At 43.7% G+C, this 24,362-nt stretch overlaps 1 protein-coding gene and 1 long non-coding RNA gene across 2 annotated transcripts in view; both read right to left on the reverse strand.

Annotated features, from left to right (window-relative positions):
* Window positions 1-864: 864 nt before the first annotated feature.
* LOC114217239 (uncharacterized) lies at window positions 865-12,606 on the reverse strand. Its single transcript, XR_003610942.1, has 5 exons — window positions 12,320-12,606; window positions 11,997-12,134; window positions 9,789-9,925; window positions 8,045-8,154; window positions 865-2,813 (listed from the first exon to the last, which is right to left on the reverse strand). It is a non-coding gene; the product is annotated as an uncharacterized LOC114217239 (long non-coding RNA).
* Window positions 12,607-18,723: 6,117 nt separating this feature from the next.
* The window catches only part of MRPS6 (mitochondrial ribosomal protein S6), a 65,410-nt gene continuing 59,771 nt past the window's right edge, over window positions 18,724-24,362 (reverse strand). Inside the window, exon 3 of the mRNA XM_028114053.2 lies at window positions 18,724-18,996. Within this exon, the coding sequence (XP_027969854.1) occupies window positions 18,807-18,996 (190 nt within the window). The 3' untranslated portion in view covers window positions 18,724-18,806. The remainder of the gene's footprint in view (window positions 18,997-24,362) is intronic.

Here is a 24,362-nt window from a genome sequence, read left to right on the forward strand (position 1 = left end):
AGGTGCAAAACTATTGAATCTTTTCTCCGATTGCCGACTAGAAGTGTACTATGAAGAACTATGGAGAACTGCATGTGTCTACGCAGTCTGCTTCTTCACCTGAAGAAATATGTGTTGGAACACACGAAAACCACACTGCAATGGGTTCTTTCCACCCCTAACCCCAACTTACTCTGCCAGCCTGAGGTCAAGGGCATCATACATTTCAGAACCTGTAAGAAGGCCAGGCTTGGCACACAGAACGACTGGGAGACTTCAGAAAGTATCACATTTCTTTGAGCCTCAGTTTCCTTGTCTGAAAATGGGAATGATAAAAACTATTTTTGGAGGTTATCATGAGAATCAAATGAGATATGCAGATTAGTAACTATAATAAACAAATAAGCATTATTATTATTATTATGTTTAGCTATAAATCCTTCCTTGATTCGAAGTAAAAAATTGCCCTAATGATTTATTTTTATTTTTGGTTTAAATATCTTGCTAGAATTCCTCTATACCACCAAATAATATTCCACTGTATGGATATAATCATGTTAATTTTCCAGTCACTGGTTGATAGACGTTTTGGTTGTTTCTACATTTTGACTATTATGAATAATGTTACTATGGACCTTTCATGTATCAGTTTTGTGTGGACAAACGTTTTTCAGTTTTCTTGGATTTATATACCTATATAGGGGTAGGATTGCTGGGTCACATGGTAACTCTATGTCTAACTTTTTGAGGAACTGACAGACTGTTTTCCAAAACAGATGCACCATTTTACATTCTTATCAGCAGTATACCAAGGTTCTGATTTCTCCATATTAGGAGGATGCTTTCCAAAGCAACTGAGGGACCACTGAGCACAGAAAACTGGGATATTCAGCATTGCCAACTCTTTATTGGAGAGCATCACAAGTTGCTAAAAATCCACTTTCCTTTCATTTGTAGAAGTTGAGACAGAACAATAGGGTTCGATCAGTCTTTCTCCTAATTTGTGGGGATTTCGAGTATGGCAAACACCTTCCCCTCTGATTCCATGTTCTCTCCTAGAAACGAACGAAAGGTAGAAGCATCTCACTGAAGTACCTAGTTGGTCCGACATGATAGAAAACATAGTCAGAAAACATGGTCAAAAATGGTACGAAACATGGATTCAAACCTAAGACTTTAGAACACGTGAAAAAGCTTCACGTGAAATACAACCATATCTGTTGCAAGCCCATTTGAGCAATTAAGGAACCTCCTTGGTTCCAAAGAGAGAGATTTTCCTTGTCCTTTTTCCAAGCCTAAGAAAGCAAAGACCACCAGAGTGATGGAGAAATAAGCTAAGGAGCCAAGGTGACTAACCAAAGGCTGTCCCAAATTACCTAGAGTTCAGTGATCTTTTCAAATGGTTTGAATAGAAAGACAGAAGAACAAAATAAATAGCATGCTCAAACTTCTCATCAGAAGCCCAAACCATGGTGCTTTGCAGCATATTGCATTCCTGGAGAGAACCATCAACCACAGCTGAAATGGACTTTGGATGTGATGCATGGGGTTGGCCATACTTTGAATCTTATGTCCACATATGTTGAAGAGAAGGGTCCATTTGGAGAGTTCATTCGAGTGTAAAATGTAATTTTGTTGGTCACAGGCAAAAAAATCATCATGGTACAGAATGACTAATAGGATGCTACATCCTTTTTTTCCACAATCAACTACCCGAGGGGAAAAAAAGAAAACCAACGGAATATTCTGTTATGCGTTGCTTCCCCTATGTAATTCAAAGCACAAGGCAGTAGAGTAATAAAATTAAATATGCCATAATGGAAAAAAAAACAGTTCCACTATAAATAAGCTTTATTACTCCATCTGAGAAAGGAAACAGGGAGCTGGATCGTGTGTGACTCTTCCCTTTCAAAACCAAACCATAATCAAAAGCAAACAGGTTCAAAAACACAAGAGAGAGAAATCTGGAATTTGCAGCTTCGATAGAGCCCAGTGGAGTGAGACCACTCCACACAATGAGTGTGCAGAAGTGTGGTGTTGGGTTTTATTTGAGAGATGCCTCTGAGGGGCTCAGAGTCCCCAGTTGGGACCAGCAGCATGAGGTGGCATTTGAGCCTTGAATAGTAGCAGAATAGCAGCCCCAGGGTAGGAGCTAGGGAGTGAGTTTAAGAATCTGCTGACTGCCATCCAAGAGTGAAATATAGCCCTGCAGGTCCAACGGCTCCCGGGGCTGGGTGTTGCTTTCTATGGCTTGGGAAGATGTCCTCAGCTTGCCCCATCTGTGGACCCTTTTGAGACAGAAGGGGCTGTTTTCCGAGAAAGACCTGGAATGCGCTGTCAACACCAGAGAGGTTGGCATCTGAGGTTTACCTGTGTCTCTGCGTCTTGGGACAGGAAAGGCAGCAACCGCAGGTAGACACTCTGCCCATGTGTCACCCAAATAATTTTCATGATGATTGGGCCTCTCATGGCCTACTTCTCCATTTGTGCCTCTTATCTCCAGGATGGTCTAAACCACTGGCTCCTTGGGTCACCAGGCATCACTGGGCAGGTGGCACTGCTGCCACCACCAGAGTCTGTTACCATGAGGGAGGGGTTCCACATTCCCACAGGTGCCTCCTTTGTCTCCCAGCCACTCTCTGCCTTAACTCCTGTATTCCAGTGAGGTTCAGTCACCCTCTCCCATGACGGTGCCAGGGCCTGGACTTCCCCTGAATCCCTCTGCCTCTGAAATCTTGCTCTCCAATGTGACAGGTGCACCCATCAGAATCCTAAGCATTCTATCACTCAGAATCCCTTTTCACTCTGGCGGTGCTGGCTTCACCCATAGCTCTCTGCAAAAACAAAAGCAAAAACAAAAACCAAACAAAAACAATAAACAAAAAAATCAAAAAATCAAAAATCAAAACCAAAAAAAGCCCAACACCTCTGTTAAGGTTAGAAAAAATCCAATTACCTCGTGCTCACCAAGGGCTGGCTAATCATGGATTACCTGAGAATTAATGAATCCCTCTCTTTCAAAGAATGACCATACAAACCTCTATCCAGATGAGAATCAATGTCGTGCTCTTTAAAGCTACTGTGCTACTGTTACCTCATCTCCTTCCTGTCAAAGCACAGTTTTCAAGAAGTTAAACTCATGACTCTCATACAAATATATACATGTGTCCAAAATGTATTTAACTTATTAATGAGCAAACCAGTACGATAGGAAAGATGGTTCCAAGAGCATTTGCAGAATCGACGACCTTTAAACCCAAAACAGTATGTTAGAATCACTGCTCAATTAGGTACAAAACTGGTTAACGCCTACATGGGAATAAAACCATAACCTTTGTGGTTATTTTTTCTAAGGGACAGAAATCAACAAGTTAACATGTAACTCTACTGTGTTTGCGCTTAATCAAACACAAGTATATTCTCTTCAAGAATTAAATAATCCTTGGGCGAGCATGTCAAACAGTGCCTCAGTATGACATTGAGAGGACATGCCCCTTTGCCTTATTTCTAAGTTTTGGATAATTTTTCTTAACAATTCCTAAAGAGAGAAAATTCTAAGCTGGTTATCTCAAAACCTCCACACTTATTCCCTCCGGAACTTAAGAAAAGAAAGAAAAAAAGAAAACCATAAGGGCATCACTCACACTCCATTGGGCTCTTGATGACCAAAGATGATTGTCACCTGGTAGGATTTCAGACAGCATGACTCAGCGGTAGGAATGGTATTTTGGCAGCCAGCCCTCCCATCACACAGATGGCTACCAGCTCTCCCAAGACCAGTCCTGGCCAAGAATACAGACACTTCGAGTTCCAGGATAGCTCATTCAGGAACAGATTAGGTGAGTTTATACCTTCATCGAGACATCACAGGATTGGAACTTCAAGGAACCTTCTGGAAAGTCTCCCTGGATCTTCTAGGACAGATGGTGTTTCTTATATTCAGTCCTCCCAGCACTGAGCTAGCCCACTATCAGCCCATGCCAAGCTATCACCAGCCTTCCTGGCAAGGATCTCTTCTTCAAGCTCTCTTAATCAATTTAAGGCCATTTCTTCTTCTTCTATCCTCTGTGAAAATGGTTCGCAATTGATCAGTGTTTTCATCTAGAACCTCTTAAGACAGTTTTTAAACCCTAATTTCTTTCAGGCTAAATAATCCAAATTGCTATCATCTTCTTAATTTTATTATTAGTTGTGCTTCACTGAGCCCTCTTGGGTCTCTCCTAAGACCAGGAAGAGCACGACAAAGCCCCCGGGGATGATTTCACAAACCAGGTCTGCTGTCTTCCACACCATATGAGCTTTCTCTAAACCAAAGCCTGGCCTCACTCACACGTTTGCTGCGATTACCCATTAGGTTGTTTCTCCTGTTGTTTTCCTTGCTCAGTCCTCTCTCCCTTCCTTCCCCGCCCTCCCTCCCTCTCTCTCCTTTTCTTCTTTCTCTTTCCTTCTTTCCCTCTTCCCTTCCTCCCTTACTCTCTCCCTCACTCTCTCCCTCTTTCCTTCTTTTCTTTTTTCTTTCCTTCTTTTTTCCCCTATAATGCTTTAGCTTTCAGGCTTTTTTTTTTTTTTAATTCAAGTACCATTAACATACAGTGTTACATTAGTTTCAGGTGCTGCTCAGTCTCTCGTCATTGTTCTTGGAAATATTTCTGCCACGTTCTTCAGCACATGGTCATTGTTTTTTGTTTTTTGTTTTTTTTAAATAGCCATTACAGTTAGCAAAAAGAAGAAAATAAAAGCTTCATCATCACACTCCTCAGAGACAATGTCTGCTCATAGGTTTGTGCTTTGCATTTCAGGGCTTTTTCCTGATGTATGTATTTTTTTTTTCTTCTGATGTATGTATTTTTAAGAAGCAACCAGACTGAATCGCACTGCTCTTCAGCTCAAGGCCCAGGTCCCACACAGCCTCCTGCTCAGGGCCACCTCCCCCTCAGCCTGCTGGGTGACGGCAATAGACCGTCACCATTGCTACAACTTGATTCAATGCAAAAGCAGGTCCTGGTCTTGGAAGCAGTCCTAGCAGCAGCTCAGATCAGTTTAGGGGGCAAAATAAAATGAACCACCAACATTGATGCATTTAACCAGAGAGAAAGCAGTAGGTGAACGCGCTGGAACGCCCTTGGGAGGAACTCAGAAGGAAGGCGAAGCAGAGATATTCATTCAAACCAAAATCTCTCCTTTGTTCCGTCTTCTGAGTCTACCCAGGTTTCCACCAGGGACCCTCTCCAGGGTGCTCTGGGGCCCCAGAGTGGGCTTACCAGGCTGCCTCCATAAGGGCCCTAACGTGAGCACAGGCACATCACTGCAGCTAAAGCAGGGGTTGTCGTCCCAAGTGAGTTTGCTTAGTGTCTAACCCAGTCCCTTGTGATGACCCTCGGGTTAGGTGGTTTTCTTCCAAACTGGTGCCAACCTAATGATATTTCGGTGTTCAAGATTATGCCAACATCCAATCGCTGATTTTCTAGTAAATTCTATGAACTCCCACTGATACTACTAATCGGACCTGTCTGGTTTTTTTTACTATTTTGTAAAGCCAGTTCTTTTTTGATGCACATTGTTTTATTTTCATATTAAGTTTATGTAACTAAAATACCATCAGGCATTGTTTAAATTTCATTTTACTCCCATCGATATGTTATAAATATTTTCTCATGCTATTATATAGGGATTTTTACTGGTGGCATGGTAAATCCATACACAATTTATTTCAACGATCTCCTACTATGGAACATTTAGGTGGTTTTCAACTTTTTGGTTTTATTAAAGAATAATCTGGTGAACATCCTGGTACCTTAACTCTGTGTGTCATCATGACTCAAGGTGAAGGCCCAGAAGCAGAACTTGGGTCACAGGGCATGCGTGCATTTTTCTATGGCTTTTGCTACTTACAGCCAACTCGGCCTTGGTAATTCATGTTTTACGTCTACAGGTATATTGCTGTCCTTTTCCTTACTCATCTTTATCCAGTTTTTGGCCCATCCATTCTCTACCTAGAATGCATGGAAGGGCTGTTGGAACTGGCTCTCTTGGAACGAGAGTGTTCACAGCCCAGGACACTTTAATTTGAGATACACCATTTCAGCTTGGAAGATTCCTCTTCGTTCATCCAGCTGCAATGTTCTAGGCAAAATAAGTGCAGTGGTGAACAATCCAGCAAGGGAAGCAAGTGGCAAAGGTAGATAATAAATGTTCTATGTGTGTCTGGCAAACATGAAGATTCAAGGAAGTGTTCAGGTAGAGGGCACTGCCAGAACCAAAAGGGTAGGAGCCAGAGTTGGGGAGGGGCTGGCATGGGAGAGAAGATGGGGGTGATGAGGGGACCAGATTGAGTAAGGCTTCATAGGCTATTAGGACTTTGACCTTTACGCTGGGTGAAACAGAAGCCTTCACAGGGTTTCCATAGAGAACTGATGTGCTCAGGCTGCTGGGTTGAAGTCAGACCAGGGGATGCCAGAAGCAAATCAGGGAGCCCTGTGAGGAGATGGGGGTGGAATAGTGTCCCCCCAAATGCACATCCTCCCTAGAACCTCAGAATGTGACCTTCTTTGGAAATAGAGTCTTTGCAGATGTAATCAGTTAAGGATCTTGAGTTGAAATCATCCTGGACTTGTGGTGGGCTCTAGATCAAAATCTGATAGCCCAAGAAGAGGTGAGGAGACACAGAGGGACACAGGGAGAAGCCACATGAAGACAGATGCAGAGACCGGAATGAGGTGGCCACAAGCATAGGAAATGTCAGAAGCCACTTGAAGCTCGAAGAAACAAGGAAGGATCCTGCTCGAGAGCCTGGAGAAGGAATGCAGCCCCGTGGACACCTTGATTTCATACTTCTGGCCTCCAAAACTGGGAGAGAGTAAATTTGTTGTTTTAAGTCCCCTAGTTTGACGTTCTTTATGATGATAGCCCCCAGGAAACTAACCCAGGGGGTTCTTGTTGTGCTCTAGGAGATGATGTGGTTTGAGTCCCAGTGGTAACAGTGCAGGAGATGAGAATCAGGTAGATTTCAGGTACGTTCTGAAGGTGAGAAAACAGGATCTGCTGAGGGGACAAGACAGGGATGTGAAGGGAAGTGGAGTCCAGGATGATTCTAGGGTTTGGGGGTTGAGCCAGCAAAAGGTGAGAAAGACTCAGAAGATTGGGCTTGGGGGGTGGGGAGGGAAGCAGGAGCTCAGTGTTGATGTGTGAAGCCTGAGGTGCCTGTCAGGCTTTCAGGGAAGATGGGGTGTAGGCCATTGGAGATACTAGCGTGGCACCCAGGACAGAAATCTGTGCTGGAGACACAAACTAGGGGTATATATATGCAAAACCAGAACAGTGGATGAGACAGTAGACACAGAGGAGGTGGAGCCTGGAGCACCCCAACACTAAGAGTCAGGGAAATGAGAAGGAACCAGCCCGGGAGCCCATGGAAGACACTGGCAGGAAGAGCAGAGCCATGATGCCTAGAAACTGAGTGAAAATGCTATTTCCAGCAACTGTGGCTGGGCTAGCAGGAAAGTGAAATGAGAGCCAAGTGGGCAGTGGGCTTGGAGACCTTGACCCAAGTGATGTGAGCCTGATATGAGTGAGCCCAAGGAGGTGTGTGGGGAATGCACCTCAATACAAGAAGTTCTTTCATTTCTTTCACCACTATGTTCATTAAAGAGACTCAGAAGAGAGGAAATGATGACTACAGATAACTCTTAAAAAGTTTTTCTCCGAAAGAACTCACAGCCTGTTTTTTGCTGATGGGAATGACCAGAAGACAGGGCAATCTGGTGAGGCCAGACGAAAGGGGTAGATTGCTGGAGTGGTGCCCCCAGCAGGTGTAAGGGGACAGGGGCCCAGGCCCAGGGTAGACCTGACCCCTCTAGCATCATGGGCAGTGCATCTAGGAGGGAAGGTGGGATGCAGTTACACAAAGGAGGGACAGTAAGTATGGTTTGAGCATTTGTGGAACTTTTTTCTGATTGCCTTAATTTTTTCAGTAAAATAGGGAGCAAGATCATCCATCAGCTGAGCGTGAAATGGGGGCAAAGATGTACTAGAAGACTGAGGAAAAGGGAAGGAAGGAAATATTTACCTGGGAAAGATGGGAGTCAATGGACTGGAGAAGTCTTGCTGTGCCAACAAGCACCGAAGGCCCACGTGTGGTCTCTTGAAGAGACCAGTCAGCAGAAACGTGTTCTTCTCCTGGCGGAACACATGCAGAACAATGAAAATGCACCCCTACTTCACACCGTTCACAAAAATTAACTTGAAATGCATCAAAGCCTTAAGCATAAGACCTGATACCATAAAACTCCTTGAAAAAAATATAGGGAATTAACATCAATCTTGGTCGTGGCAATCAATTTTGGGGTCATGATGCCAAAAGCACAAACAACAAAAGAAAAAAATCAACAAATGGAACATCAAACTCAAAAGCTTCTGCATAGTAAAAGAAACAATTAAAAAAGATAACCTATGGAATGGGACAAAATTTTTGTAAACCCATATATCAGATAAGAGGTTAATATCCAGTATCTATAAAGAACTCAGTCAACTCAACAAAACAATTTGATTAAAAAATGGGCAGAATAACTAAATAGACTTTTTTCCAAAGAGGACATCAAAATGGCCAACTGGTACCTGAAAAGTTGCTCAACATCACTTATCAGCACAGAACTACAAATCAAAACCACAATGAGATATCACCTCACACCTCTCAGAGTGGATATCATCAAGAAGACAAGAGAAAAATAGGTGCTGGTGAGGATATGGTGAAAAGGGAATCTTTATACACTGTTGATGGGAACTGGTCCAACCACTAAGGAAACCAACATGGAGGTTCCTCAAAAAAATAAAAATAGATCTACTATATGATCCTGCCATTCCAAAGGTGATCCCAGTTTCACAGGATGGGTCAAAAGATGGAATAGACTGAGCAAAATGGAGATTGGATTGCCAAGGGTGAGGGATGACCTGGAAATCTTGGCCTTCTCGTGGTGCCTCTCATAGACAAGAATAAAGGGCATCACCATATTAGTCCCGAAGTTCTTAAGGGAGACAGCAGAGCCAGACTCTGTGTACGTGCACAGGTGTGCATGTGTGGGGGAAAGCCTAAATGAGAGGGGATGTTTCCAGAAGCACATAGAATCTGGGTCCCCATCTTCACTCCTGCCAGTGGCAGGTCGAGACCAGGGTGGTAGTCTTAGACCCTCATGAACTGCGCTTGTATAGAAAGCATTGCCCTTCTGTTTTCTCAGGTTAGAAAAAATGACAATCCAGGAAGGAAAGTAGCAAAGTATATATAAAGACAATTAATGGAGAAAAAGCCCAAATGATCATTACCACAAAAATAAGCTCATGCCTGAGGCACCTGGGTGGCTCAGTCGGTTGGGCATCTGCCTTTGGCTCAGGTCAGGATCCCAGGGTCCTGGGATTGAGCCCAGCATTTGGCTTCCTGCTAAGTGGGGAGTCTGCTTCCCCCTCTCCCTCTACCCTTCCTCCCCGCTTGTGTTCTCTCTCTCAAATAAATAAAATCTTTTAAAAAAAAGATAAGCTCGTGCCTATTAATAATAGAGAAAATATAAGTTTAAAAAAGAGGTAGCTCTTGACGCTTAGACTGGCAAAGTTTGCTTTTTTTTTTTTTCCTTTTTTTAAATATAATACCATGTCCCGGAAGGTGTTTGAAACAGGAACACTCAAATCTTGCTGTTGGGTGTGTAAGTTGGTATGATGACTTTGAGAGAAATCTGGCAATAACTAGTAAAAGTGAAAATGAAAATATCCAATGAGCCAGCAATTCAATGTCTAGTGAAATACACATATGCCCCGGGAGTTACCTGCCAGGAAGTGCCCTACGGCATTGCTTGCAACACTGCACATCACACTTGGGCTTGCCCGTTAAGAGGCCAGGGGCCAGAGTGTGATGGAGTCACACGTGGCATCTTGTGGGCCAATGGGGATCCATGAACTAGACCTACACAACAGATTAAACGAAAAAAAAATGGTGCTGAAGAGCTGAAGCTTCCATACCATGAATCCATTTAGTTCGTTAAGGTCCGCAAAGCAGTATTATAACTCTCTATATATGTAGCAGAACATATATATAAATGAGATAAATGATGCACACTGACTTCAGAATGATGGTCACCTCTTGGAAGAATCAATCTCGGTGATAAGTACCTCAAGTCTGCTCTAGTACCTTCTGTACTTTTATGTATGTTTGGATTTTTTAAAAAGGAGAATGTTTCTAGTTTATCAACCCAGGTACAAGTTTTAAGAAAGAAAGCAAAGTACGAATAGTGCTGTCAGATGAGAACAATCATTGTTAGGGCACCACATTCAACCAGAATAGAGACTGAACCCAAAACCATTTCATTATGATTAGGAGGGAGGAGGGATTAATTTCCTTAATATTTGGCTGAACCACATTAAATATCTTATGCCATATTATATTTAGATCAGGTAAGAGGTATGTGGAAGAAGAATAAGCTTTCCCAAAGCATTGGTTATAACTATTAACTATAAAATCAGTGCCTTTAAAATTCCTTGCGATTTTGCCTTGTGACCAAACTTTTGCCCTTGTTTTAAAGGTAATTAAAATGTATTTGAGTTGGAGAATGCTGTGAAAATCACTGAGCTAGCATGGAGCCCTGCCAGAGGCGGGGACGGTGGGGGATTGTTAGACTACTTATCTAACCCTTTCCATGGCCTTAGCTTAACCCCACAGGAATCTGCCCGCTCCTAAAGCTGGGATTTAATTGGAGCCCTGTGTCCAGGCTCTTCTCTTATAGTCTTGGCTCTTTCTGGCCACATCACCAAAACCCCTCTGCTGAGGTACTTTCTAAGAGAAGGGTTCGTGTAGACATATAGTGCACAGGACTGTGGAAAACGAAAGTACGTGTGGATGAGAAGGGGAGGCAGGCGGGCGGAAGACAACGAGACAAGCAAAGTTAGGAATGAGGGTGGGAATAAAAATCATCTTTTTTTGCAGATAAAAGTTGGAGAATTATAGAAATATGCCAAAGGAGTCCTCAGCAGAAAAACAAAGCATGAACCCCAGAGTCAAGTGAGAGTTGATTCTTGTTATTTGAGAGAGTATGTCCTATAAAGGTGGGGCTGCGAACACTCAGAGAAGAGACTAACCCATTGCTCCTAGGAGAAACACGGTGTTAGTTAGGTTCCTGGGAGCCTCTGATCACCTCTATGCCGACCCATCAACACACAGTCTTGCTTTATGTGTGCTTCTTTTTAAAGACACCTTATTTAATCTATACTGATTCATTAACACTGAACAAGGCCAACAATACTGTAACTCGTGCCTCAACAAAGCTAATCTAATACACCTATTTTCTCCGTAAGGCACATCACAGCCTTCTCGTGCTTAGGAATACCAGACAGCCCTTCAGCACTATGCTTGGGCCATTTTAAACATGGAGATCTCCAACAAAGAGCACACAGATGCAAACAACATGACACTAAATAGTAAAAAAAAAACACTTGTTCAAGGTAGGAGAGCTGAAACAAGGCAGAGTGTCACCTTGGACAACCCCAGCTGGGAAAGGACTTGACAGGAGACTCAAATGTTCGCCTCCCCACCCGTGAATGACTGTGAAAATACCGTACCGATTCGGGGGGCTTACAAATAAATTTTTGCGAGTAGGCAAATACAGAATCTTTGAATAATGAGAATTTAGTCTGACATATTAAAAACAAAACAAAACAGAAAACAGGGGCACCTGGGGCTCAGTCAGTTAAGCATCTGCCTTCAGCTTGTGTCACAATCTCGGGGTCCTGGGATGGAGCCCACATAAGGCTCCCTGCTCAGCGGGGAGCATGCCTCTTCCTCTCCCTCTGCCCCTCCCCCTGCTCCTATGCTCTCTCTCTCAAATAAATAAATAAAATCCTAAAAAAAAAAAAAAAAAAAAGCAGTATCTAGTCCTCCAGAAAGAGGTACTTACATTTTGGGATTCATTTGGACAAAGAATGTTACATTCCAGTCATTTAGCTCAATAGGAGCTTTATGGAAACAATGGTCTCCCACTTACTCGGAATGAAGAGGTTGAGCCCATTTTGCATATTCCTTCTGGCATCGTCCACTGAACAATGCGTCCTTGTCTTTTCCACTCACAACGGAGTCATCTCAGGCAAATCGTCTCCCCAGAGGAGGTACAGCTTAGCTTGTTCTGGGGGAAAAGGGTGCAGATGCAACACGCAGACGCCAATTCGGCAGCACCAGACGTCACTTGCAATAACCCAAAGATCCCCAGCACTGTGGAGACTCAGTCTGGTTTCAGGCATCTTTTGCTAATTGCCCCGCTGGGCTTGGGGGATCTGGGTTATTTCGGTACTGCTTTGTCACTATACTTACGGGTTGATTTTGGGGATCGTGGTGCGCCCCTCCAAAAACAAGACTTTGCCACCACCCAGGGACTTCTTGGCCACCACACTGCGTCTTCCTCCTGTGGAATAATAGAGTGCCCTGGGCCTGTGCTTGGTTTTAAGTCCATGTGCCTTAAAGATGTGTTCTAAGAATAAAAAGTATGCTGGCAGTTCGAGCCCAGCAAATGCTTGCGCTGGCCTCCGGGGCTCTCTTTGCTGTTTTCTCGTGATCAGGTATAGCACCTGTTCTGATTAGGGTAACAGCCCCACGGAACCCACTGGCAGGCCATGGAAACAACAGAGAGGCTTATCAGAAGATGAAAAGAAGGTGCAAAGAATAAGCCTCTGAGAAAGTATTTTAACCCTTCCTAGCACATCCCTGCTAGGTTCCCAAATCATTGATGGAATAACCCTTCAGCAAACCAGGCAGAGGGACCTGAACCGGGGCCTTGTAGACTTGGAAGGCTCTTTAAGACCAGCTGGTTCACTGGCCACATTTTCCCTTCGAGGACTGAAGCCTGAGGCTAAAGGGAAAAAAAAAGCGTGCAAGATCCTGTGGCTGGAGGGTGGAAACGCAGGGCCACTGGGTAGGTAGGTCTCTGACCCAAAGTTCTATGCTCATAACACTACATTTCCTTCTAGGTGACCAGGGATCCCACAAATTGCCCTGGAAACTTCCCACCACCGACACGATCCTGGCCTGTTCCCAGGGACAGAAGACAGGGCAGGTACTACTAGCAGATGGCATTCCAGATCAATCTCAGGTGCAACCATCTCTCTCTCTCCCTGAGCCCTCCCAACGGAAAGTGGCAACAGCCCAGACCACAAAAGAGGAGCAGGATTTCTACTTTCAAGATGCTCCCACACACAGCATTTCGGAGCGCACCCAGTTTAGCAGGCGGTCACTGGGCCAGCACACTGTCTACCGGCTGGTGGGCATCTGAAAACCTCACCTCAACCCCCCTTGTACTTCTCCATAGTGAATGTGTATCATTTCTTTCTGACAAATATGCGGGCAGGGTAGAGAGCTGGTCAGTTCAGATGCACATTTTACAATGAACTAATGTGCACAGTACTCATTCTTGGGTCTTCAAAATGATCCTTTCGGTTCAAGAGACCCTTGGAGCCATGGAATGTCTCCTCACCCGCACAGTGACTTGGACCCGCCCCGAATTCCCAATCTCTCTACACGCCAAGCCTGGGCCCACCACCCGACCATACCTGCCTGGCCCCCAGGTGCTCCAAAAACACACCGTATGGTTTTGCCACCTCCCATCACCTACCACCCATGCCCCACACTGGTTCCCATGCCTGTTTAAACACTCTCTCTGCTGGAAAACTCCCCCCCACCCAGTCCCAAGTGCTAATGAATCCAGGTCTCTGTTTCCACAGCATTTAGTCTAAATCCGAATTATTATTATTTCCACCTATCTAAGAGGGCCCTGAGGTCAGGGTCACTGCCCACTCATCTTTGTATCCTGCCCAGGGCCTCACCTGCCATGTGTGCGCTTTATAAACATACCCCTGGAGTATGGACAAAAAAAAAAAGCTCTGTGGGAAATTACAGGGCAGAGGAAAAAATGTGCAGAAAGGAGGCCTGGTCTCCAGAGTACACGAACGTTTTTATTCTGTCGTTCTCATGACTTCTCTTTGAAGACCGGAGATTAAAAACACTTCCAAGTCCCAGATCTGCGCTCTTCCCCTCTTACAATGTAAAGCCTGGATCCTTCGGCCCAGGTGTGGGGTAGGAAGGGGGCCCAGGGCAGGACGTTGCTTGGAAGCAGCCCCTCGGAGAATGGCCTACTCTGCAGGGATGGTAGGCACCGACCTGTGGAAGGATGCTGTGAGCCAAAAGTGGGCTTTCAAAGAGCCAATCCAACTCCTCCCGTTGCAGCCTTGGACGAGTCGCTTATTTTCTCTAAGCCTTGGGTACCCCCATCTGCAGAATGGGTATAATACTCACGGAGTTGTAAGGAAAGCAAAGGAATACCGTTCATATCGAGCTCTTGCTGAAAGTATCCCCCAGCTGCGTTGGGGTAGAAAGACTCTTCTGGACTCGACTAGAAGTAGGGAAGCCCAGCTCATACTTTCAATCCTCCTGATCTTTCAATCAAATATTTCACCTCAATCAACACAAATGTGGTCTTCCAGCAAAAGCCTAAGAGGATCACCTGGGCCTCACAGTCCTACCTTACTGACATTCCATGGTACGGGACTTAAATCACCTCCTGATTTAGACACCTGCTGAACGCTTCCATGACTTGTCAACGTCTCCGGAAGCGGCTTCTGAAACACACCTGAGACTGGCTTCTTGGGCCCACAAACTCCATCTCACTCTCCACCTCCCTCCTGAGCCCACCCCATGTGAGAAACAAAGTACTTCCAGAAGCTCGCTCCTGTCCAAAGTGAGCCACAAGTAGTCAAGGTAACAAACCCAAGGAAGATGCGTCTTTTCGAGGAAGGGAGCCCAAAAGGAATGCTCTGGAATCCTTGCTTCACCTTGGGACCTGGCCTCCCGTGCTTCTGCAGCTCAGGGCGCTTCGCAGACTCTGACCCTCCACGTTTATCCCTGGCGGGTCTTGTCTCCCCAGTTCGCACTGGATTCTTTGCCAGGGCCCTCTCAGCACCTGCACTCTCTGCTCTCCAGCTCAGGGTGTCAGGGCAGCTGAGTGTGCAGGGCGGGCGCACCCTCCAGGCTTCAGCTCACCCGCACCTCCTCTGCAGGACTCCCCTCCCTGGGCACCACACACACTTTCCCGCCTTCTCCCCTACTAGCCCATGAGACAGGGGCATCGTCCACTGGCATCATCCCGCGCCTCCTCTGCAGGACTCCCCTCCCTGGGCTGCCTTTGTTGACTGCTCTGCTTCCAGCATCTTGCTCCGAGACACCCACTGCAGGAGCAGACCACCAAACAGCGCCTTAGGCCACCACCAGCCGGGGCAGGAGCCGACACTCGTGGCTCTGACAGCAAATACACAGTCTGGAAATGACCTCCACACATGCCCTGCTCCAACACCAGGTAGTCGGGGGGGGGGGGCAGGCAAGGGCCCCGAAGTGGCTGAGGGTCCAGCTAGGCAGCAGCAGCTCAGAGAGAAGAGACCGTGGCTTCATTTTGGAGCTTCCGAGGAGGGCAAGTGGCACACTGCGTGGCTGCCCTACTTAGCCAGCCTCCTCCTAGCACTCTCGAAACTGTGCCACGGGATTCTCAACACTAGCACGACCTCGAAGGCTCAAGAACAGCCGTCGACTTCCCAGGGACCAGCAACTGCAGGAAAAGAACGTACCAGCACCACACTCAGGCCATGAGGACCACTGCTACTAGCTGCACGGTAAGAATTCACCCCGGACGTCCAGGGGCCTTGTTTAACCTGACAGGACAAGGAAAGCACGCACTTACTGAAGGGAAAAGACCATGTGGCATCCGGGTCCCCAGTTCAAGATCCCAGCTGTCATTTTGTAGTTGTGGGGTCAAGGTCAAATCACTCTGAGTCTGTTTCCTCATCCGAACACCAGGGATGACACAATGCTTCCTCACAAGGCTGCTGGAAGGACGAAACGAGGTCCCAGAGAAAACGTGTGTAGCACGCAGACTGCACATCCGCAACCTTAAGGGAAAACCTACTTCGGGCAGCGCCTGAGTGCAAGTGCACGCGACTGTCCGGGAGAAGTTTGAGCTCTCCCAGGCCCTGGCCACAAGCCCGTGCTTTCAGGAAATTCCTAATGAAGCAGGAAGTAGCATATTTTCCCAGATAACCTCCACTTTATCCCTTTTATTTCCAGCCTACAGTTTTTAATGACCCTCTTTACTGAACGACTGCTCTTCAAAGAGACTTTATTTTATAGTATTTTGCCTCTGGAGGAGGTTGAAGCTCGGTGCTCTCTGGGCTCTTAAGAAAAAGAATGAAATCCTGCCATCTGCAACAACATGGATGGACCTAGAAGGTATTGGACTAAGTGAAGTAACTCAGACAAAGACAGTTATTGTGCGATTTCACGTCTATGTGGAATCTAAAAAACAAAACAGTAACAGATTCATCAACACAGAGACCAAACTGGTGGTTGTCGGAGAGAAGGATGGGCGTGGGACGGGCAGCTGAAGGGGATTAAGAAGTACAACCTTCCAGTTATGAAGTCAGTCGGTCACTGGGATGCTGTAATGTACAGCAGAGGGAACATAGTCACTAACACTGTAATAACCGTGGGTGGTGACCAGTGAGTAACTAGACCCATCAGAGTGATCATTTTGTACATTTGTAATGTATAAAAGTATCAAAACACTACGCTGTACACCGGAAACTAACATAACATTATAGGTCAGTTATACGTCAATTAAAAACAAACAACAAGAATTCAGAGATGGGCAGCATGACAGAGGGAGGAAGCCCTGGGTTGGGTAGGAGCTGGGCACCTGCTGGTTCCTGGGGCACCTGTCTTGTACATGTGTGTCTCAGGCTTGTCACGATTTATAAGAGGCAGAGGCCAAATCTCTGGGCCCCTTCCTGCTTTAACATGATCTGACTGTATAAATTTATAAATTTATAAAAATAACGTAAGAGGTTCTACTTAGTAGTTGGTACCTGCCCCAACCACGTGTGCATAGCAGCTCTGTCTCTGGGCTGCTGCTGGACGCCCGTGCAGGGCACCCCTCCAGGAAGGTGGATCCCTGTCATTTCTTCCGATGCAGCAGCTCTGAGGAGACTGAAGAGGAGATGCAGTGACTGTTCCAGGAGAAAGTCTCCTCCTTACGTGCCTCAGAAGCCATCCGGCTGCCAGAGACGCTGGGTCCTCAGCCCAGGGCAGAGGCCACACATGGACTTTTCTTTTCTTAAAGGCTGGTAGCACTTACTGATCCTAAGACTGCAGTGTACATCAAGGCTCATAGAACAGATTATCTGGAACTGACCAGGAATGAAATTACAGTCAGTTTCTAGATCACTTCTCTGGCAGGCCGAGGGAATAAGAGTTTGAGGCAAACTGGAGCACGCTGGCTGCATTCTCTCCTATTAACTCCCGATGCTCTTCGAACTCGCCTAATGCGATGCAGTCAGTTGAAAAGTCAGGATGCCGGAGGATGCTGGCTTCCCTTCCCTGAAGCTTTGGGGAGCAGAGCCAACCCTGTCTCTGGCTAGGTATTATACCAAGGTTACCACATAAAATCCAGAACACCCAGGTACATTTGAATTTCAAATAAACACCACATCATTTTTTGATCTAAGTACGTTCCATGTAGTATTTGGAGGATACTTATGGGGAAAAAAAATGCTTCATTGTTTATCTGAAATTCCAATTTAACTGGGCACCCTGCATTTCTATTTGCTAAATATGGTAACCTTAATTACACCCATTTCAAGCAAAGACTAGTTGGTTCTTAGTCTCCAAAGTATAACAACATCCCCAAACCAACCACTCCCCAGCCAAAACAAAAACTTGTCTTGTTTGTGCCTCAAAACAAAACTTGTCTTTTTATTTCTAGGACATGTTTTTTAAAAGTAGGTCCGTAAGTATCTAATAAAAAACAGAAAAAAGCGATGTGCCTTCTTGTAAGTCTCTGATTTAAGAGCTCAGCATGCCACTGGCCACAGGCTCTGGGGCCAGGTGGCTCTTCGGGCAACCCCAACTTCAAAAGCAACTGGCTTCCCATTCATCGGGGTAGGGGGAGAAGGCAGGGAGAACAGAATTTAAAGACAGCTACTTTCTCAAAGAGGCCCACTGGGGCAGAGGGACAGGGGAGGAGGCAGGTGCTGAGGGCAGGAGAATGAGAGGAAGCAGGGCGCCACAGCTCAAGCCACAGGACATACGTGTCCTTCTACACAGAACACCCCCCACCCACTGACAGGTTAACTGTGAGATACAAGAAAAAGTTATTGCTCTTACAGAAGGCCCAGTAGTTGAGGGAGAGACGCGTCCCTGCCCCACCGTCACCCCCGGCTATTCCGTCTCGGCACTTGGTCTGGGCACCCACGGCTAGCATTCTGGGCGGCCACGAGCTGCAGGGCCTCGGGCCATTCGCGCTGCTGGGGTAGGTGAAGAGACAAAACACCTCCCCGAGTTTTTTTTTTTTTGAAATTACATTTATCATTCTGGTCAAAAGTTACTCAGTTAATGCAGTGCTCTTAAATTTTTATTTTGCATGGTTATACAGTCTGAATGACTAGCTTGCAATCCGAGGCAGTTTTTATAAGCTTTGCTCTGCAAAACGGTGTTAGTGTTGTTGTAGGGCAAAGTCCTCATCGATAAAGAAATTACATTAATGAAGGGAAATCAAGAATGATGTGCTGGCATGCCAGATTACAAAGTGGCTCTAAGCAAGCCAGTCCCCAACTTCTCACAGCAAGGGAGTTCAAGAGCTAGAAATTCCTTAGAAAAATTAAACGGCACCTATAACACTCATATAAGGGTCAAGTTTGTAAATTTTTAATCCATGGTACTCAAAAGAAAGAGAATTAAATACAAAGCTACAATTGGGTAAATCTTCTCACTTCCTCTTCTTCGTGGAATATAGTTTTTCTTCAAGTGGGACAGGGACAATCCCCTCACACTCTTTTACTTCCTGGGTCAGAGGGTGTTTTACAACATTCGGTCTAATCACATCAATGTCTCGAGACAAATGTTCCATTATGCTCTCAACAGCTGTGGCTGGTGCATAAAAATCCACCAAGAAATACCTGCAATAAAATAAAAATTTGTGAATTTCTGCATTCTGAAATACAACACTTCCACTATTTTGGTCAATGTTTTCACTTTACTCCTCTCCAGGTAAGATCGGCCACACAAAAAAACACACACACACTTTGTCAACATAGGAACTACCAACTGACCAGCTAAACAGAAGTGTTTGCCCAACCTCCTTCTTCCCTATGGCCGGTCCCCTTACACTCTTGTGAAAATCTGAATCCTAACAAACTTTGTGGTAGCAAAAAGCACTGTGACATTACATACAGTGCAAAGTATATAAAGTATAGTAAGATCATGGGTCTAAGGAACAGAATGTACTTATTAAACAAGGCTGAATTTCTCAAACTATTTTTTGAGAAAACATCTATTGGGTAAGTCTTCTAGTTTTCTAAAGGATTTTACAAGTAACTTAATGCACCCGAGGGGCACAGTACATACCAACGGCCACACTTCACAAACAAGGGAAAAGATTCTGAAAGGCCTGGGACTTGTCTAAGACTATCCTGCATGTTCGAAAACTGACAACAGAAGGAAAATCATGGGAATCTGGGGTATGGGAAAGAACTGAACATTCCTCCACCCACAGCAGACTACCCCAGAAGGGCACTGCAGCCAGCCCACTCTTCTTACCACACCAACAACTTCATCAGCTCAGCTGGATGACGTTACAAAGGAAGAAGCAGCCCTCCTCCCTGCCCGTGCCCCACCTCTCAATTCTAAAAGCGTAAGCCTCCCTTGTACTGTTGGGTTTGAACGACAGTGCTGTGAAAGGCCAGTGTTCAGTGCAGTAGTTCAGAATTCTGCAATGTTCCAGCTGGCTGAGATGACCTCTGACATCGCTTACTTTGTTCTAGCCACATTCTCCTCCCCACGCATATTCCCATCCTAGGTCTTTGCGCTCACTGTTCCTTCTGCCAGAAATGTTCTTCGCCCGAGTTCCACAGAGCTCACCCCTCACTTCCATCCTGTCTGGGTCCAAATGTCACTTTGTCAGAGGTCCTCTTTGATCACATCTCCTAAAGCAACACTAAAACAACATCCTCCTTGCCTGCCCACCCAACCTCGTTACTCCATCGGCCTTACTCAGTGCTTTATTGCTTCCCAGAGCTCTCATCACCACAGAGTACATATTTGCTTATCATCTACCTCACGCCACTACAACATAACCGCTCTCAGCAGGACTCTGCTGCTCTATCCCCAGCACCCTGAACAGAGGCTAACATGCACCAGGCCCACAGTAAATATCTGGCTGCAGGACTGTTAGCATGAGACGTGAAATTCTCACAGAAAGCAGAAGAGACCAGACTGAAAATGGACAGATTTGACACGGGAGTTAGGAGAAAAGGGCTGACATTTTTTATAATTCCATACAAAGAGAGTTCAAAACATATAAAACAACTTCCCAGGTGAACATTCACCCTTAGCTGAGCCTCGTGGGAAAGTTATTCAAGTAAATAATTATTAAAAGTGAAAGGACAGAAAAACATACACCATGCAAAAACACGAATCAAAAGAAAGCTCAAGTGGCTACAGTAGTATCAAAGTGGATTGCAGATCAAAGGAAATTACCAGGGATAAAAAAAGATAATACATAATGATCAGTTCACCAAGAAGACACAACAATCCTAAATGTGCATGTACCTGACAACAGAACTTCATCATACAGGAAGTAAAAACGAACAGAACTGAAAAGAGAAATAAACAAATCCACAATTATGGTTGGAGACTTTTAATATTCCTCTCAGTAATCGATAAAACTAGCATACAGAAAATCAGCAAGGATATAGAAAAAGTGAGCACCACCACCGACCAACATTTACAGAACCCTCCAAACAAAACGAGCAGGACACACACTGTTCACAGTTGCAAACAGAACATTTACCAAAGTCAACCATATTCTGGGCCATAAAATGAGACTCAATAAATCTAAAGGGATTCGAATCTCACCAAAGACACTTGGGGAAATCCCCCAATACGCGGAAACTACACATACATCTAAACAGTCTATGGGTTAAAGAACAAATCAAAAGGGAATGTGAATTGAATGAAAATGAAAACCACCAATCAAAGTTTGGGGAATGCCACTAAAGCAGGGAATTTGTAGCACTAAACACCTATGTAAGAAAAGCAGAAAAAAGCCTCAAAACTTCCACCTTAAGAACCTAGAAAAAAAAAGAACAGGGCGCCTGGGTGACTCGACCATCTGCCTTCGGCTCAGGTCATGGTCCCAGGGTCCTGGGATCGAGCCCCGCATCGGGCTCCCTGCTCCGCGGGAAGCCTGCTTCTCCCTCTCCCACTCCCCCTGTTCATGTTCCCTCTCTCGCTGTCTCTCTCAAATAAATAAATAAAATCTTTAAAAAAAAAAAAAAAGGACAAATTATAAACACAAAGTAAGACCAGGGTCGGGGGCGGGGGGGGGGGGGAAGAAAAGAATAAATATCAGAGCAGAAATCTCTGAGGCAGAAAACTGTAAAATAATAGAGACCATCAATGAAACCAAATACCAGTTCACTGAGACCAATAAAATTGATCCACCTCTAGTCAGACTGATCAGTATAAAACGGTAAGAGACAAATTCAGGAATGAGAGAGGTGAAATGGCTACAATTTTACAGATAATAAAAGGATGGAAAAAGACTATTATAAACAAATTTTACAATAAATTTGACAACTCAGATGGAATTCCTTGAAAAATATAAACTACCAAAACTTCCTTCAAAAAATAGCTAACCCTATACCTATTAAAGAAATCAAATGTGTAGTGAAAAACCTTTCCAAAAGAAAACCAAAGACTCAAATGGCTTTACCAGTGAATTCTACCAAACGTTTGAGGAAAAACACCAATTCTGACACAAACTGGTACTGAAAATAGGACAACGCTTCCCAATTTGTTCTCTGAGGCCAGCATTACCCTGATGCCAAAATCAGACATTAAAAGAAAAGAAAAAACTGATCAATATCTCTCACAAACATAAATGAAAAAAAAAATTCTAAAAGTTTTAGCAAATTGACTACTAAAATATATGCAAAGAATAATACATCATGGTCAAGTAGAGTTTATCAAAGAAAACAAGACTGGTTTACCATCGGAAATCAATCAATGTAAATCACCATATTACCAAACTAAAAAGAAAAACCGTAATATGGGTATTAAGGAGGGCGCATGTTGTGATGAGCACTGGGTGTTATACACAACTAATGAATCATTGAACACTACATCAAAAACTAATGATGTACTATATATTGGCTAACTGAACATAATGAAAAGAAAAAAAGAAAAGAAAAACCATATGATCATTCCAATAGGGAAAAAAAAAAAGCATTTAAAAAAAATTCCATATCCAATTCCTGACAAACTCTCAGCAAAGTACAGCTACAAGGGAACTACTTCAACTGTACAAAGGATATCTCTGCAAAACCTGTAACTAACATCATACCAACTGGTCAAAGTCTTAATGCTTTTCCCTGAAACTGAGAATAAACAAGGGTGTCTGTTCTCACCATTTCTATTCAACATTTTACTGGAGGTTCTTGCCAGCGCAATAAGGCAAGAAAAAAAAGAAAAGGCATCCAGATTGATAAGGAAGTAGGAGAATTGTCTGTATTTACAGATGAAATGATTGTATATATAGGAGAATCTAAGAAATTTACAAAGAGGATACTAGAAATAATATGTGAGTTTAGCAAGGTTGCAGTCTACAAAAATCAACTATATTTCTATATACTAGCAACGAATAATCACACCTTGAAATTAAATATGAAATACTTAAGGATAAATCTGACAAAAGGTGTGCAAGACCTGTACACTAAAAACCCCAAAACATTACTAAAAGAAATTAAAGAAAACTGGCATAAATGGAGATATAACTTCCTACCCATAACTTGTTCATGGGTAGGAAGATTCAAATTTGTTTAGATATGAATTCTCCAAAATTGATCTATAAATTCCTAAGGATCCTAATCAAAATCCTAAAAGACATTTTTGTTAGAAATTGACGAACTGATTCTAAGCTACAGAGGAAAATTCAAAGGACCTACAACAGCCAAAACAACTTTGATATCAAGAATCAAGTTGAAGGATTAATACTACCTGATTTCAAGACTCATTAAAAAGTTATGGTAATTGGTGATGGGTATTAAAGAGGGCACATTCTGCGTGGAGCACTGGGTGTTATGCACAAACAATGAATCATGGAACAGCACATCAAAAACTAATGATGTAATGTATGGTGATTAACATAACAATAAAAAATTTTTTAAAAGTTATGGTAATCAAGGCAGTATGGTATTTGTATAAAGATACACAAACAGATCAATAGAGTCCAGAAATAGATCCATACATATATGCACAACTGATTTTTGACAAAGGTGCAAAGGCAATTCAAAAGAGAAAGGACAGTCTTTCAACAAATGGTGCTGAGCAATTCCTTATTTGTATGCAAAAAATGAACTGTGGTCCATACTTGTATCATATACAAAAATTAACTCAAAACAGAACACAGATCTAAATAATAAAACATAAAGCTAGAAAACTTTTGTGACCTTGGGTTAAGCAAAGAAACTTTAGACAGCACTAAAAGTAAAATCCACAAACAAAAATTTGATAAACTAGACTTCATCAAAATTAAACACTGTTCTCTGAAAGATACTGTTAAGATAATAAAAAGACAAACCACAGGCTGGAATTTGCAAATCACATGTCCAATAAAGGACTTGTTTCTAGAATATATAAAACTCTCAAAATTTATTTAAAAAAAAACACCCAATTTTTTAAAAATGGGCATAAAATTTGAATAGGGATTTCACCAACGATATATTATGGCAAAGAAGCACCTGAGAAAGATGCTTAATACCATTAGTCATTAGAGAAATGCAAATTGAAACCACAGGGAGATACCTACTAGGAAGGCTAAAATTAAAAAGACTGAGCATTCCAAGTGTTAGTGAGGTGGAAATGCAAAATGATACAACTGTTTTGGCATTTTCTTAAAAGTTAAACATACACTTGCCATTATGATCAAGCCATGCCACTCCTAGGTATTTATCCAAGAAAATTAAAGCATTAGTCCTCACAACAACTTGTTTATGAATGTTCACAGCAGCTCTACTTATAATCCAAAACTGCAAACGACACAAATATCCATCAACATGCAAACTGATAAACTGTGGTATGTCCATACGACAGCATACTACTCAGCCATAAAAAGGAATAAGCTACTGATATATATGAATCTTATAATACTTTTGCTGACTGAAAGAAACTAGTATAAAAAAGGGCAGATGCTGTCTGATTTTACTTAAGTAAGATTCTATAAAATATAGACTAATGTACAGGGAAAGAAAGCAGACCACTGGTT

This window comes from Eumetopias jubatus, unplaced genomic scaffold (assembly GCF_037043125.1).
Source record: "Eumetopias jubatus isolate StellerSeaLion01/CBP00866 unplaced genomic scaffold, mEumJub1_p1.0 scaffold_1, whole genome shotgun sequence".
Taxonomy (NCBI): Eukaryota; Metazoa; Chordata; class Mammalia; order Carnivora; family Otariidae; genus Eumetopias; species Eumetopias jubatus.